The sequence below is a fragment of the Neopelma chrysocephalum genome, unplaced genomic scaffold (genome assembly GCF_003984885.1).
Source record: "Neopelma chrysocephalum unplaced genomic scaffold, ASM398488v2 Primary Assembly neopelma1_25, whole genome shotgun sequence".
Classification (NCBI taxonomy): Eukaryota; Metazoa; Chordata; class Aves; order Passeriformes; family Pipridae; genus Neopelma; species Neopelma chrysocephalum.
Genome location: NW_020897694.1, coordinates 38,539,842 through 38,555,072, shown reverse-complemented (window position 1 = coordinate 38,555,072; position 15,231 = coordinate 38,539,842). Strand labels below are relative to the sequence as shown.

Here is a 15,231-nt window from a genome sequence, read left to right as displayed (position 1 = left end):
GGAGACAGTGACATTTATGGTATCTGCAGTCTGGAATACTGCTTTTGCCATAGCTTTTAACAGTTATCTCCTTTTACTAAAAAAAACCCTAGGAGACCTAGGCATGGTGATTGCATAGAAGACTTAGCAGATACAAATTGTTAACTGCATGTGGTGATAAAGTTAGAAACACTTTAAAGAAATCAAACTCCCTATTAGCCTGATTGGAGCAATACAAATTCGTCTTCTTTAATTTCTCTTCCCTCATGGTATAAACCAATGTAAGTCTGCTCGTTCTTTCATCAAAAATGATTCAGACCTGAGGGACATTTGTAATTTGAAAGTAATTAGTAAATAAGTCAGATAAATACTGTCCACTGAGAATTGTGAAAGCAATTGTGAAAGCACATTGGATAGGATTCTTAAAGAGCTGTATCAAATTCGAACAATTAAAGCTTAAAAAAATTATCAGTAGTTAGTATGATAAGTCCATTTCATCATAAATTAGTTCACTGTTAATAATTTCTACTGCTTTTGGAGCAATCTGAAGAGATATAGAAATCTAAAAAAGTAGTTAAAATAGAAGAAAATCTGTAATAGCACAGCATCTTGAGACTAAGTTAAGGGAGTATCCAGCTTCCTGATTTGCAGTAGGATCTCGGAGTCTGTGCTTGCAGCCAGCCCTTGTGTGCAAATGCCATCAGTGGAGTTCTGGGTCCAGAACTGGACCCCAGGTCTGTGGGTGTTGGTACTCTTCCCCCAACTAACTTTAAACAATATTTCTCTTGATTCTTGTAGGGCATAACATATTTTCTGCCTGGTTGTTTAAGAAAAGCTCAATGGTGCTCCTTTTCTTATGCTGAAGTCAGAAAACCTAACTTATTTGGCTGCTACTGTTCAGAGATTTGGGCTCTCTAAGTGGAAAAGCAGAATGTGAGGTACAAGATATGTTTGAATAAATGTGGTTTGTAAGTAGACCAGTCTACCAATGCTTGTAAGTTCATCTTAAAATCTTTAAATCCCTCTACATAATGTAACTTCAGGATTGTGAGGTGCTACAGGATTCTCCTGTAGCTTTGCATCAATGCAGGGATGGGGTAATGGGAGCACACAGAGCCATTACTCCCTGGAAAGAGGCTGGTGTTTTTCATGACCCTCCAGCGTCTGTTAGATATAATATCAGGTTTCATATTTGGGAGTTTGTATAATAAATTCACTATAGTTACTGGAAGTACTATGAAATTGTATGATGCATTAAAATGGATTATATGGGAACAGTATATATGTTTTAGAGTTCCTTCTGCTTTATTGGAATGGTAAATTTGGTTTAATCAATTCATCAAACTGGGTTTGGTGATTGATGGGTTTACTACTAGTAACAGATTTCCTACCAGTGAATGTGGATTACCAGCACTTTGCTGTACTGCCTCATGTCCTAACATTGATACATAAGAATTTTACTCTCTTACTAGAGCAGGGCAGACAAAACAGAATATTTTGCACAGATACTGAAAAATGTGAAGAGTTTGGAGTAGACTGAACATAGCTAAGCTCCAGAAAAGGAGTCTCGTCACTGCTTGGCATCATTTATGATTGCTGCTAGTATATCTGTTTGCATTTTTATACCCATCTTTAGCATGAACTTCAATGCATTTTTCTCCAGCTGTTTCTCCAATAGTTAAAAAACCCTTCCAACCTGATGAAAGTAGGAAAATTTTGCTTTGCTTGCAGTCATCCTGTGTAGTGTACTCTATATCTGCTATAGAAGTTTTAACTGTTATTAAAACATCTCTACTAACATAGCGACTAGAAATATAGGTGTAAATCAGGAAATAAAAGCAAGAATCGTGAAAATTAAGCATTAGTTTTTACATCAGACTAATTTTTTTTTTCACCATTTATTTAGTATCCGTATGGGATTGAAGTAAGACTAAACCCCATCAGCAGAAGAGGTTTGACAGGATTGGGTGTTGCTGAGGAATCAATCTATATTAAAACAAAGATTTCTTTTTCAGAACAGTCTCTTTTCATGTTGGCAGAGACAACCTTCGTCTGATTGATTTAGGGCAGTGAATTGACTTCACTTTATTACTTGCCCTGTGCCTTAAGCACTGAGAAGATGCAGACAAGAGTTGGGGCTGTATTATCCTAGGCAAGGGGGAAAATCACATAAACATTCATCTCCACCCTTGTGAACTTTTTTTCCTGATTCTCCACGTGGTTGGCTTGAATGTTACTAATAGCTTTTCAGAATGGCCACTATGAACTCATGTTCCCTGGGAAGGCCACGAACCTGAAGAGAAGCAAGCACTGTCTCAGAAGACGCTCCCTGGGAAAGCAAGTAGTGTGCTGGGTGTAGCACTGGGTGTGCTAGGGGAGTGTGGGCAAACCTCAGCTACTTCTTGCCACAGCTGGGAGGGGATCTGTTCCCATGGATGCTGAGTTGTCAGTGTGCAGCAAGGGGGAAGAGGAGAGGAGAGGGAGAAAACAAGTTTCAGATGTTTCTGACATCTTGCTGAGAGGACGGCTATGCTCTGTGCTGGGCAAGAGGATGCACTTTATCTGCATCTTCTAAGCAGAGTGTGCAAAAGACAGGCGAGGGTTTACATGTCTTGGCTACTTAAAGGCAATCTTGAAAGGGTATTCTTTTAATGAAATCAGGAATAATTCAAAGACCTGCCTGTTGGCTGAGAACCAAGAAAAGACATCGCCATCAATTGAAATACTAAGCAATATTTTAATGAAAATTTTGACAATCCCATCTGTTGAACAATTGAAGGAAAGGAATATATTGCATGTATACTGGTTAGCTTCAGGTTTCAAAGTCAGTATTTAAATTGAGACTTTAAAGGCATGACAGAAACCTCTGCCAAGTATCTTGGAAAGAAAAGTATTTACTCTTCCACAGATTCATCTGTAGTAGATCTTAAAACACAAGGTTTCAGATTTTGTTGTCTTTTATGATGGTGAAAGTTACCATCAAATGGTAATTCCATAGTTACATCCAGTGAGGATGGTCTCAGAATCTTATCCCATCATTTCAACTTTTATAACAAAAGCAATGAATGCAAATAATCTTGAGAACTAGCCAGCTGTCTTTCTTCTCGCCTCAGTTTCTCACTGTTTTAACGGTGTCAGAGATTTCAGAGACCCTAATGTTTTTTTCTGCTACTTCCACCTTGTTAAGTCAGTTGTATTTGTAGGGAATGAATGGCAAGTGCTGGGAGAAAAGGCTATGAAAAATCCAACCAACAACCTTGGTTTGTAACCATTGCTCATACTGGTTTCACCATGGTAGTTGTTAGAGTTTTTCTCTGCAAAATTTCCAGGCAGGTAGAATTCAGGTTCCAGTGGTTCGTGTCAGATTACAAACAGCTGTATCCCCTACAGAAGAGATTTCTGTTGATCTAGTCATAGTTTAAGCTAATGTTGCCCAGAGCCATACATAAACCAGTGCCAGTACAGAGAGAAAGAAAGAAAAAAAATACTAATACCACTTTATTTTGCTTTATGAAGCCAAACAAAACATCCCAGCTAGTGTAAGTTGGCTTATTATCAGCATAGTCATGTTAAGTATTAAAATATACAAAAAAGGGGGGAAAATTGTTTCAGTCTAGGAAACTTCATTTTTAGATTGTAATGTAACAAGGGCTAAACTGACTTCATGCTTCGGTTTGGTAGGCCTTCTTCCAGGGTGAAATTTTTCATTCAAGCTTTTTAGCCTAAGGCAAATAAACGCATAGAAGGCATGTTGTTTGTATGTATGTATGTATGTATAAAGAAATGAGATGTTAACAATGATTTTCTAAATGCCCTCCTACAGTTATTTTGCTAACATAAAACAAATAGAAATTGGCACTGAGATACAGCTGAGAAATAAGTAATAATTTGTTATAATTTGTCCTATTTTAGAGTTTTTAAACAAGGGCAGACTTGCTTGCTTTCTGGAACAAATGTAAAAAGACAAACTACAGTCTAATAAAGAAGTTAGTAATAAAAAGGAAAGCAAAACAGTGCCTACAGGGTTAGAAACATACAGTAAGAACATACTGGCAGATGTAAAATTTACTGCTATATTGAGATCTGGATAATCAGTATATCTCAGAAACGTTACTTTAGAGTAGAAAATGAAAATTCTCCAACCACTTCTGCCTGGAAGAGTTAGCGAATTTGGTCAAGTTTTTTGTGATAGAATTGAAACAGACCTTTTGTAACTGTGCTCTTTGTTCATGTGTGCGTTAGCATAAATGTTTCCTTCTTTCAGGATGCAATTCAGATTGCCCTTTTTCAGTGCAATTACTGCTGTGTTAAGTTCAAGTAATATAGCATCTAAAAACATTTATGGAGCAAAGAAAAGAAGCCTTTTATTCTAACCTTGCCAAGAGCAGAAATAAAATGAGCTGTTGTGCTGGAAGTGTAGAACTGCATGAGGATTTGTAATGTCCTATTTCTCGTGGTTTAGTCTTGTGTGCAGCCTGAGATTTGTGTGATTTAATGAGACTGTGATTTGTTTATCCTGTCAAGCTTCAAATAAAAAACCCTCAGAGCACTTCCTTCCTTTTTTGAATTATGTGCTTTTGCAAGTATGGTATCAAAAGCTGTCCCTTAAAAAGAGGGAGGGGAACCAAATGCAGTTATGTATGTTGGCTGGTTTTTTTTTTCTTATGTTTTATTAGACACTGAGTAGTAGTATCCATTTCTCTGCATCTCTCTGTCTTGTTTTGGGGCATTAAGATGTTCTTGCCATCCTGTTTAGTTACACATGACAATGGAACATAAGCACAGGCTGCTCCTGAACTCTTCTTTTGCTAGGGGGAATGGGATTAAAATCTTATTCTTTGGGCAGGGAAGAATAAGTCCCACAGAAAGCCAGGCTGTGCTGAAGATGGGCATAAACCCCTGCTTGTGTTGTGGGTCGTAAGGCACCATCTGTGCCTGTATTTTGGAGCATCTCTGCGTGGGGTGTGAAGTAACATTCACAGGGGAAAATATGTGCAGCTGCTAATTCATTGCAAAGCTCAGTCCAAGGGTGCTCTGGTCAAAGGGCTGTGCTCCATCTGCAAGGAACAGGGTCAGTGCCCAGGAGTCCCCTTTCCCAAGCACAGGGTTGGCAGGAAGCAGCACATTAAACTGGGATGGACTGTCCAGAATAAGAGGGAAGGGCACAGTGCAAGTCCTGCCACTCAGGCAGACCTCCCACCTGCTGAAGGAACATGGTGGCCTCTTTCCCATTTGTTGATTGGGAGAAAGAGGGTAGGATGCTCAGGTCCAGAGCCTTCCCTCAGCAGTAGAAGGCTCTCCTGGTGCTTCCCCAAAGGGAAGGATGTGATCGTTCCAGTGAAAGGAAGGATTTGCTTCTGGTTCTCACCCCCATGGTGCTGAGGTGTCCCTGTTTCTGGCAGGTATTGTTTTGCTCTTCCACTAGCACTATGAGCATAGTTTGTTTTAGTCTCTCTGCCTTTCTATCCTCTATCCTGCCCTACAGGCAAGCTTTCTTCCTGTCCAGCCCAGTGCCACGGCCTCCCTCAGCCCTTGCTTCTTCCTTCTGTGTTATGTTACTCACTTTCTCCTCATTGACCTCACTGCAGCAATAAAACTAAATACCTTAATAAGGTGGTTATGTATGAATGCAGGATGCACAAGTAAGTGATGGCCATTAATCTGGTCACCTTGTTTACACACCTGGCTTTTATCTCCAGCTAGCTTGATGTTTCAGCCTGCACAGAGTTTGGCTTTGCAGGACCTTAATGGTGATCAGATCCCCTGGGAACAACTGCAGTTCCTCTGCAAGCTGCAGTTTACGTGGGGGAAGAGAGCTGCACAAAGGTAGCACAGAAGAACCACGTGCGGCTCTGGCTTGTTCTGCAAGAGAACTGCTGAGGTGTTACGAGTGGAGCCAGCTAGGATGGTGTTTGTACAAAGCTGGATTGTATTCAGTATGCCATGACTGTGCAGTGGCATCCTGAATTTCGCTTTGGAAAAGTGACTTGCACTGTCTTTGGATATCTGCGGTGGTTTTATACTGATGTAGATAAGTTGATTTCCCCCCCCCCCCCCCCCCACTGTGTGGATCAAAAGGCAGTGCTCTGGCAGCTGAAATGTGAGCAAAACCCATCCAAAACACACTGGTAGATCTGCAAGGGCAGAAAAGATACTTCATCTACTTCTTTACTGTGTATGAGGATATGCTAGGCACTATGGCCAAAGTGGTGGTTTCTGCACCCCTGTCCATGGTGGAACCAAGCTCCACTGGCATTTGCAGTAACTTGAAGCAGCCTTGAACCTTTGTGTGCTACTGTGAACAGGGCCAGGACATGACAAAGGAATGGCAAGTGCAAATGGCAAAAACAGGGGTCAGAAATAGAAAAGGCTGAGTGCAGGTTGTATGTGGCTATGTGAGGGCCTCCTTGAGAGGCCATGGGGGGTGATTTGAATTATGTTGTGAAAATTGCTTGTTTTCAGCATAACTCTGTGACACTGCTGCCCCTTTGTAATTTTGATTAAAGAACCTGGAAGTAATTTACACTGAAATTGTACTGAATTTCACATGAAGTGGTATGTAGTACATTTCTGTAGAAACCCTCAGTTAGAATAACGAGACTGTGATTGGCTCATAACCAGTCTGGAAAAGACGAAGGTTGAGTTGTCTCCCCTGACTTGAAATCTGGGAGGAGATCCTGGCTGGAGTGGTGAATCTCAGGGAATGTCAGAGTGAGAGCTGCTGTCATGGCTCCTGAGAGAAGCTGCTGCGAGTTGAGTAGGTGGAGGTTGTCCCCCGAGGTGCAGTCACTGAGAAGCCAGGTTTTCTCTGACCGTTGCTGCCGTGTTGAACATTTCCATTGGTGGTGGGAAAGTCTATATGTGAAGGCTAAGAGCTGGTACAGCTATTTTTACTTTCCTTCTGTCAGCCCACACTCAAATAACCTGTATGTGGTCTCTGGACTGTGCAGGTGGCATTGTGGGCTGTGGGAAAGTGATAGCTGGCTTTGATGCTAGGCAGCTTGAACTTTATGGTAGAGGGTGGAGAGTAGGTATCAGATGCATAGAAGATAACTTTGACCTCCCACTAAAACCCAGAGATTGATGCATCTAAGCCCCCAGTCTCCTGCAGAATAATCTGGGACACGTTCCTTGACAGAAACCCCACTGAGCATTTCTCCAGCTGCCAGGTTGCCAACTCAAGTGAGTTTTACTGCAAGTTTCACTATATTTGGCAATTTTCTTACAGCCTAAGCTCCTGGAAGTGGATCATTAGTAAAAATAATAATAAAAAAAAAAGTTACTCCACCCCCTCCCCTTTTACTTGAAATCCTAGGTTTTATTAGGGGGCCTGAGAACAGGCACACTGCCTGCCTGCATCCTCAGAAGCAAGAACCTGAGACTGCGCTTTCCAAATGCCCTAGCTTGGGATGCCTGGTTTAGTGGTGATTCAGGTTAGCAATACCATCATTTGAATACCTAATTTTTCCTAAGTATATAACTAAATATAGGTTTAAAAGGCAATATTGGAAAAAAAATCCTGCTTCTTTGGTTTTGGGTGTTTTTTCTTCACTTCAGAAGACACTGTCTTAGGTTGCCACAAATAATACTGTATGCAGCTTGACTCCTCTGAATAACGTTGAAGGAAAGAGCCAGATTTATCGGGACTAACAAGGAAGTTGTCCAAAAGAGATTCATTAATTAGGAGGCATAATCACAGCCAATAAGACAAATACCCAGGCCATCCACAGACTAATATACATCGTTTGGCAGTCACCACTCCCCACAGGCTTGCCTGTCTGTTGCTGACTACTGTGTGGCTTCCACCGCAGAAATGATGCGATAACACTAAAACCAATTTGGCACTCCCCACATGAGAGGACGAGTGTATTCCCCACCCTGGAAATGCAGCCTCCAGCTGTCTTGCCCTATGCCAGAGGTTTCTTAATATGCTGGAATTAGCTGACTGAGAGATGAAGCAAACTAAAGGAGCATTTGCTGTCTGTTCAGGCCGCCTAAGCTTTCCATCAAGTAAACCTTGGTCTGATTCTCAGCCCTTTGGGAACGGTTGCCCACGTCTAACATTTGCTACCCCAAATAACCCTGAGGTGACCTTCTCGCTGTAAAGCTGCAGCCAAGGAAAACCCTGTTTAACATAACAGTGCACATCTTAGCACATCAACTTGAACCATCCTGACCTCTGAGCTGCCAGGGTCTGTACAAATTAATTTTAACAATAGACAGTGTTGAAAGGAAGGAATGTTTCAAAGGAATAAAAAAAATCTCCCTCATCCATCTCTTCTCATTTAAGAAATAGTCAGGAGGCCTACTTCAGAAAAATGAAAAGTGCTCCTTGTTGCAAAACAATGGGCTTTATAAAGGGAGAGGGAACTCATTGGTTTCTTGCACCTTAGCATAGCAAAATGAAATTTCCCACAAGTGGGTGCCGTTTCTTGAAAATCAGCCTTTAATTTCCACTGGGGAATTGCCTTTATTTCCTGGGATGCATCAAAGATACCACTAGGGTTTGCCTTTCTTTTTCATAGCTGCTGCTAGTATTTCTATTAAGCAAATAAGTAAGTCTCCCCTTTCTGCCCACTTCACTGGTTTGTACCTTGTCTAATGTTTTCCATGGCTTTTGTGCAAACAACCAGACTGGGTAAGAAAAAAGCTGTTCTCCATATGGTAGTTGGAACTGAAATCAGTTAATGATTAAAAGAGCCCATCAGAAGGGAGATATGTAAGAAAATGAAATCTTCAGCCTCTGGGGCAAATAGGCTTATTATTTCTGCCGAAGAGGAAGCTGGGTTGGGTTAAGTCTTGGGTGTTTCCCCCAGGGGTAGACTTATTCCTCTGGTCCTCCTTAGCAGGAGCTGACTCCAGCAGTCTCTGTTGTCTGTAAGTAGGGAGGATTATTATGGCAGGGGTGGTAAAGTTGGAATGAGAAACGTTAATGATCATTTAAAAACTTGTGTAGAATTGCTTTAACAGTTTGGAAGCTGTATGATGAGCGTAAATAAGAGAGAGATGGAAGTTTATTCCTGAAGCATCCAGTGGACTTCAGTAATTGCACAAATGAAGCCACCTGTTTTTTTTTTTTATTTAGCCAGTGTAATTCATTGCAATCATCATTTCTGGTGTCCTACACAAATGTTTTTTTCTTTTCAATTGAGATGTGCTGCCTTCAGCAGCACAGGGCGAGAATCCAAGTGCATCCCCAGGTGGTAAAGAGGAATATACCCCCGTGAGCAGCGCAGGGGTCTGCTGCCAGCGGGAGGGTGGTGGGGAGCATGCGAAAGGGCTGCCCTCTCCTCCCAGACATTCTCAAAGTCAGAGACTGTGAGGTGTGAGAAGCTGCAGGGGCTGAGGGGGAGAAGACTGGATGTTTATAGTAGAGGGAGATAAGATAAACTGATATTTCTCTGGACTTAGTGCAGCTTTCCACACACAGCTTTCAAGATCCTGTGAGGTTGTAGAAGTCCTCTTGCAACTAATACAGTAATGACCTTGAATTCGTTTCCAGCTCAGCTGTGCTGCTGGAGGACAAGGCATTTCTTGTGAGCTAAAAAACATTAAAGCAGCACAGAGATTTGCCTGCATAGCTCTGGTCTTCAAGAGATTTGAGTATCCTTTTTGAGGCCCCACTTGCAACGAGGAATTGCAGATAAGCTTCTGCGGTGGCTAATGTGTAAAGTTTTTGGATTTATTCTCATTGGTCCCTCTCCTTTTGCTTGCAGTGTTGACAAATATACTGTTGAATGCTGGTTTTTATTTTACACAGATGATTTTTTTCTGCACAAAGAAGGTAATCATATGCATGCTTATATGTCCATGCTGACCAAGATGTGTGTGCTTTCATGACCTCCTAAGTGTTGGGGGTGGGGGACAGAAATTAGTTTACCTTAATTTAAAAACAATTAATAATGCATCTCAGTCCTTTGTCAGATTTTAACCTGAATATTGAATTTAGGAGTCCTGCCTAATTTTTTATGCTGAGGCAGTCTGCTGCACCAAACACATGTGATCACAGGCAATTAGAAAGTTTTGTAGTCTCGCACCTGAAGTAAGACTAAACCTTTCAGTTTCTTATCAAAACATTCTAAGATACAACAAAACTTGGGAAAAATTGAGAAAAACATGGGATTTTGTTATGGATTATCTTTAAATTGTGGCTGGACTTGTTACATGACTCAGTAACTCAGAAAAATATTAGTGACCTCTTCCTTTATAACTTTGACTTCCTGCAAGCTTATCTGTTAAAAAGATTATGCAAGATGCTTCCATTGCAATCCTGTAAGAAATGTATATTCAGCAGGAGAAACATCTGACTGAGCAAAGGCTAACTTACACAGTGGTTTGGAGGCCACGTGTTGAAAAGTGCTGGGGAAATATATCAGGGAAAATGATAACAAGGGATGGAAGCAGTTCAGATGGGTGAAGAATGCTGATTTAAAAATGCAAACCATCTGAACACTGATGAGTGGGCAGGTTGCAGTACGTTCAGGGCAGACCTCACTTGCACAACAGCCATATACTGTAAGGCGACTCCCACAGGACATCACCTGCAGTGATTTAAAATTGGAAGTGGGGGGAGTGTCGAGGTACTGCAGAGAAAAATCTTGCAGCAGCAGAGTGCAAGTAGGAAATGGGTTAGTTGGAGTAATAGCTTTCTCCCATGTGGTTTCTGTGAGCCAAGCCAAATGTGTGTGGAGCACTGGGTTATCACAGTCAGGATTTTTTTTTTCAGTGTATTAGAAATGAATGTGTTTGCAATAAAATTGTGTCATCCAAGTGTAACTTTATGAATTCTCTCTCTGTTTGGACATTGCCTTGAGCCAAAAAGTGAGCTATCTTTGTCTAATGTTCTAGGCTTTGTCTAGATCGTTAAAATAGACTGTGTTTGGAAATGTAATACTGCAGTCTCACATTCTCAGGAGGTCAGCAGAAATGCTAGCCTGAATTATCCCCGTTAATACAAAACCTGCGGTTTGTTCTCGCCTCTGCATTGTGGTAGGCGATTTCCCTGTTTGTGCTGAAACAACTGGCTGTGTGACCACACTGTGGTGGATAAAGGGGCTGACCCAGTTTAAAAAAACCCCAACAAAACAAAACTGAAACAAAAAACCCCTCTAACATGTATTTCCTCTGCTCTATCAGTTTACTGGTTCAGTTTGTAATATGCCAGCCCCGTACACAGGGGTATTGGCAGCAGCAGAGGCACATTGCAGGAGTATGGGACAGAGCGGGGAACATCTTATGCTGGTGTTATTACTGGGGTTTTTTTTATGTGAAAACACAGCCTTAGTTATAGCTTTGGTCTAAACTTTGCACTTAGCTTTGATGTACTTCAGCAGCTTGCAGAAAGGTGACAGTGTATGGTGACTGGGTTTGGTCCCTCCTGATGGTCAGGTGTGAGCAGGCGGTGTGTTATCAGAGGCGTATAAGCTGTGTGTGCTGTTCAGATGTGATATGATGAGGTGGTGGCTCCTGAGGCACAGGCTGGTAATGAAAGCCAAGCCTGCTCCTGCACCCCTTCTCCTTTCCTAATCGCAGCTGGCTGGTACAAGTGGCTCTTAAGTCCCACCATTAAGTGGCTCTTGAAACAAATAGGGTTAGAAAGAAAACTTCAGAAGAAGGGGCTTCTTTTTACATTCAGGTCAGTTAAGTGATCTGTCTAATTAGTACGCTGAGTTACACTGAAGTGTAGCAACTGAGGCTGATGATGACTATGGTGCAGGGAGGTGAATGGTAAAGGTTTATGATAGGGAAGGGCTGTACTTTCTTCAGTCAGCTTTGTAACCGATGCCCACACCACTTGATTAAGCAAGTGGGTTCATATAAGGGCTTAGCGTGCTTGATGGTCCAGCAATGTGTTAGTGTATTTTCCTTGGAACACAGCCCCCTTGGTCAGACTTTATTTCATTTGGACTATGCATGCCTCCACTAATGCACAAGCTGTCCAAAACCCCCAGGTAATAGTAGAGCACAGATTTCCAGGTCTAGTTCTACCCCCTTTATGTAAATCTCTATATTATCCTAAAGGAATATGTTTAGATAGTTGTGCCATCCATTCTCCTTTTTGGAAAATACAAACCCCTCAGACCCTGATGTGCAGAACTCCTTCATTCCAACTCAGTGGGCATGCAGCATCCAAGCATCCATAGCAGAGGTACAGCAGTCATTCTTACTTGGGTCTGGTACTGGGCAACAAATAGCCACTCGCACTGTGCCAGTTCGTACCAGCTGAGGAAAAGGTTCCCCTCTGGTAGAATGCTTTCCCTTACGCCCCCTGATGATATCCACAGAGCACCATCCTTTCCAGGCTGTGGGCAGAGGAGGGCTGCCAGCTTAGGGTTTGTCCCTGCCTAGTCCCTCTGGGGACAGGCTTGCTCACAGTTCCACTGCATAAGGACTTTCAATGGCAAAAGAGAAGACAGCTAATATTGTTCCCACTGCGCATGCAGCCAGGCATGGGTTTTGCTTTTGCTCTCTTAATGCTACATTGGGTATAGCAGAAGCAGGCAGGCACATGATCTCCCTGAAGGCAGGATCCAGTGTTACTGTAGAAACTGGCCACCAGCTTCTTTTGTAGCTAGCAGCTGTCACGGTGTGGTTACAGCCAAAGCGTGTCACTCCTACAGTGTCTGCAGGCTCTGGAGTTTGTTTCTGCTACTGAATCTTCTGTGCTACAGCTTGGAGATTAATTCTGCAGCTTCTATCAATGCTGTTAAGATATTTCGGAATTGTATCTATTTTTAGAACAATATTTAATAGTACTTGATGTTTTCTACAGGTTTCATTTTCCTTCACCAATACTTCAAGGCACAGAGGAGCTGGTAAAGGCATTGCCATGAAACCTAACTTGAAGCAATGGAAACAACTCATGCTGTTTGGTATCTTTGCATGGGGTCTTCTTTTCCTGGTGATGTTCATCTATTTTACAGATAGCAACACCGCTGAACCAGTTCCAAGTTCCTTTTCTTACATTGAAACTAAGAGACTTCTGCCCCTTCAAGGCAAGCAGAGAGTCATCATGGGAGCCATTCATGATCCATCATTCTCTGAAACCATTGATGGGAATGAGGTACTTCTTAATGAAGATCTCTTAGGTACATTTAAATCAGAGACTGGAAATTCTAAGAAATGGACTGTATTGGAAGATGCCTTTAGAAATGAAGATGAGTTTTTTCCATCCCAGTTAGGAAGAAAATCAAAAAGTGATTTCTACCAAGTGAATGATGATTATTTATTTGCTGCTGGTCAGCCTCGGTCACACAGCCACCTTCAAGAGATAGAAAAATTCATCTCAGCTGATGTGAATAATGCAGAAGTAAATATTTTGCAGAACAACTGGAGCCATCAGAGAAGAATGAGGAGAAGGAGCACAAAGCATAGCAGAAGCCAGATGCTTGATGAATCTGATGACTGGGATGGGCTGTATTCTACAATGTCGAAATCCTTTCTTTACAAGCTTTGGAAAGGGGATGTCTCTTCCAAGATGCTAAACCCTCGACTGCAGAAGGCGATGAAAGATTATTTGAGTACCAATAAGCATGGGGTGCGGTTCAAGGGGAAACGAAACTCCAAGTTGACAGGAGACCAGCTATTCTGTGAGCTAAAAGAAAGAGTGAATGTGAAAACAATAGATGGCAAGGAGGCTCCATTCTCCACTCTTGGATGGGAAAAGCACGTTCCCCAAATTCCACTGGGCAAATTATATACACATGGCTTTGGGAGCTGTGCAGTAGTTATGTCTGCTGGTGCAATACTGAACTCCTCTCTAGGAGATGAAATAGGTGGGTGAAACGCATCTATTCACATGTATATATATGTATATGTGTGTGTTCGTGTTTATCTTTCAAAAGGTTCATTCTCCTCAAGCACAGATCTGTAAAGTCTGGTTGTTCTCTCTCCCCAGAGTTGCATGAATGCAAACTTATGAACTTAGTGAAGCTGTTCCTTTTCAGGACAATATAACTGAAAACAAAATCAGGCCTGAGGTCATAATTTAATTTTAAAGAAACAATTATGCCTTCTTGTCATATTACAGCCTGTAGTATGAAGAAGGCACTGGTTTCATCAGGTCTGCTGTATTCAACATTTTTCTGTAACATGCGTTTATTTTCAGCAGATCAAAGTCTTATTCAGGTTTTATTCTGCAAAGCGGTGTTGTACTGGTCTTTATTTTGCAGTGGCTCATGGAGGAATTGCTGTTATATTGCTGTCCCAAACTGAACTTTGTCTCCATGACAAAAAGCAGTAGAGTGTCTTCTTCACTCTTGTGTGTTTAGAGTTCACAGACATAAAGAATTCACACCCTTGTGTAGCTTCATGCACTGAGATCAAGTCCCCTGACCTCTTTTCTGAGACTGAATTTAAATGAGGTCAAGTACCTTCACCCATTGTTTTTCCATTGCTGCACTGAGTCAGTGAGCTTGCAGGTTTGCTGAGATGTCAGTGTCACTCAAAATTCCCCACCTCAAGGTGGGAGTTTTGTGATAGCTATTCAGAAAAGGATTGTGGGGCCATAAAACTAATTCAGGTCAGTTTTATTTTTTCTTTTTAAAAATGAATGCTACTACACTACTGTGTTATTATCTCAGTAGGTCTTCATTTTAGTAGTACATGTGCAGTATGCTAAGTGGGTTGAAAGAAGGATGAAATGTATGTCTAAAACTTGTTTCTGGAACAAGAAGAGTTATCTCCTTCACCTCTTTATAAAAACCTTTTGGTGTTCACTCATTAATCCTCCCATGTTCCAGGACTTCACATCACAGTACTTTCTTTATCGCACGGTATCATCTCTTTGGCACAGATGGGTTTCACACAGGTTTCCTTTAAATCTTTGGGGTATGTTAGATCTGCTAGTGTTATCAAACTAATATCCTTCCAGCATAGCAGAGGTGCCCAGCTGACCTGCAGCTAAAATCACACCCGCGTAACCCCCAATTTCACATGAAACCTCACTGATTTAGAAATCTTTGAGGTGAAAAAGCTTAACAGTTCCTCCCTTCTCCAACACGTTATCCTTGTGTGAAACAGAATCTTCTGTCAGTGTTCCCTGGTACCCAGTTTACACTAGTATGGATTAGTGCTGTACTGGAGAATCCATAGCACGTTGTGACATATTTACATAATTATGTATTACAGCATGCTTCACGTCATATTTGCACACTCAGGTGCAGCCCAGGTATGGACTTTGATGCTTGACGTGGTACCTGGGCTCTGCTCACTCCTGTGTGTACCCAATTTCTTAGGAAGATTCTGGGCGCA

The 15,231-nt window shown here is 41.8% G+C and overlaps 1 protein-coding gene across 1 annotated transcript in view; it reads left to right on the top strand.

The window, feature by feature from the left end:
* ST6GAL2 (ST6 beta-galactoside alpha-2,6-sialyltransferase 2) overlaps nucleotides 1-15,231 on the top strand; it is a 49,991-nt gene that overhangs the window by 12,279 nt on the left and 22,481 nt on the right. Inside the window, exon 2 of the mRNA XM_027674986.1 lies at nucleotides 12,752-13,754. Within this exon, the coding sequence (XP_027530787.1) occupies nucleotides 12,809-13,754 (946 nt within the window). The 5' untranslated portion in view covers nucleotides 12,752-12,808. The remainder of the gene's footprint in view (nucleotides 1-12,751; nucleotides 13,755-15,231) is intronic.